Here is a 1,905-nt window from a genome sequence, read left to right as displayed (position 1 = left end):
TTTCTTTTTGACAGAATTACGCTGAGTTGCCCAGGCTGGAGTGCAATGGCACAATCTCGGCTCACTGCAACCTCCGCCTCCCAGGTTCAAGCGATTCTCCTGTCTCAGATTCCTCAGTAGCTTGGACTACAGGTGCCTGCCACCACACCCGGCTAATTTTTGTATTTTTAGTAGAGACGGGGTTTCACCATATTGGTCAGGCTGGTCTCAAACTCCTGACCTCGGATGATCCACCCACATCGGCCTCCCAAAGTGCTGGGATTACAGGTGTGAGCCACCGAGCCTAGCCAAATTCTTCACCTTTGATACTTGAAGGCAGATGTCCGCCTCCCAAATTTTATTCTCCTGTTCTCATAGTCCTTGTTAACTCCTCCCTTAAGAATCTCCCAGTTCCGAACTCCAAAACTTTAAGGTCTCACTTGGGCATGCAGGGTCCAAACTTGAATGCGACACTCCAAGAAGGTAAGGGTCACCTGCCAAGGAGACCTGTCCACCCCTCCACTCTGGTGTCCCTGGAAAACCCAAAGCATCCTCCTTTTGTAATGTGTATCGACACGTGGATTGCTAGAGTGTACAGGGACCTGTGTCGGGGGAACACAGAGGCAGACAAGATCTCCCACCTCTCCAGGCTGGCTGAGCAGTTCTGAGGCAGAGAGGGAAACAAAAGGCTGGGCAGTTGGAAGAAACTGATGAAGGCTGCCAGGAGTAGAATTGCAGGCAGCAGGGCTAGTACCCAAGTCTTGAGCTGAGGGGAGAAGGGTGGGAGAAGTGTCATGAGGATTATGAAGTGACACGTTCAACCACTTACCATCAGCGCCTGGCAGAGTTAGGGGTTCCGTAAATGTTGGTTATTGCTGGGGGTAAAGGACTGGGGAAGAAGGGAAATTATGAATGAGAAAGGGGATGTGGGCGCTGGAGGGAGCTGAGAATGAGTTGACCGGACAGTAGTGAGCAGAGGAGAAGGGGTGTGAAGAGCCCCGGTGGTGAGAGACTGTGGGGAACGGGAGTTGGGGGTCTGGGGATGGAGGCACGGTGGGGATGCTGCTCATACCTCCGGCGTCGGTCAGCACCTCCACGCGGCCGCTGAACATGGCCTTGAGCATGGTGTCCTGTCCCGTGAGGGTGCGCAGCGTGGTGTAGTGCAGCGAGCCGCCCACGTTCAGCTTCACGTACTTGCTGTTCGGGGTCAGCGGCTTGAGACCGTAGGCGGCGGGGCCAGGCTCTAGACCCGAGGGCTTAGGGGTTTCCAGGGACGGGGCCGCGGCGGACGCCGGGCCCGAGGCCTCCGCTGACATGCCGGGTGGCAGCGGCGGACGGCGATCCCAGGCTCTCTCCGCGCCCTCTGGCCTTCTCCCGAAGACCCTCGGCCGCCCTCAGCCCTCGGGCCAGACCGCTAGGCGTACACGCCCACTCGCTGCTGCTACTCGGCGACACCTGCCCTCCGCCCCATCGCGCTCGCACCACCCGGAAGCCGGCGCCGGGCAGCTGCGCAAGCGCGGCTCCGCCCCTGAGCGGGGGGCGGGCTGCGAGTACGAAGCATGCGCAGTGGGCTTGCAGAGGGAGCCGGTGGAAGAGCGGCTTGAGGCCTGAGGGTTCCGGGGCGGGTCTTTGTGCGCTCCCCTCTAGTCTGTAGTATCCAAGACCAGATCGAGGATGCTGCCGACCCCTGCCCGATGTGGAAAGCGAAGTCTCCGCCTCGTGATTGGGTCTCTGCTCTCAGAGAGCTTCACGAGCTTGAGGGGAAACTGAGACCGAGATGTCTGGGCTTTGGGCAGTTTCCTGCCTCCCAGCCCTGCGCACTGAACAGACCGTGACGAGAACTGCGAACAAAGCACGGAAGGAAGCTCTTAAAGGAGGCCAAAGAGGCTGGGCGCGATGGCTGACACCTATAACCCCAGCCTCTAA

The 1,905-nt window shown here is 59.0% G+C and overlaps 1 protein-coding gene across 1 annotated transcript in view; it reads right to left on the bottom strand.

The window, feature by feature from the left end:
- Window positions 1-1,508, bottom strand: part of KCTD13 (potassium channel tetramerization domain containing 13) — a 19,327-nt gene extending 17,819 nt beyond the window's left edge. The window contains exon 1 of the mRNA XM_017519150.2: window positions 1,052-1,508. Coding sequence (XP_017374639.1) covers window positions 1,052-1,295 — 244 coding nt within the window. The 5' untranslated portion in view covers window positions 1,296-1,508. The remainder of the gene's footprint in view (window positions 1-1,051) is intronic.
- Between the last annotated feature and the right edge of the window lie 397 nt (window positions 1,509-1,905).

This window comes from Cebus imitator, unplaced genomic scaffold, assembly GCF_001604975.1.
Source record: "Cebus imitator isolate Cc_AM_T3 unplaced genomic scaffold, Cebus_imitator-1.0 Scaffold729, whole genome shotgun sequence".
NCBI lineage: Eukaryota > Metazoa > Chordata > Mammalia > Primates > Cebidae > Cebus > Cebus imitator.
The sequence above is the reverse complement of the archived record's forward strand: the minus strand, read 5'-3'. Positions and strand labels throughout refer to the sequence as shown.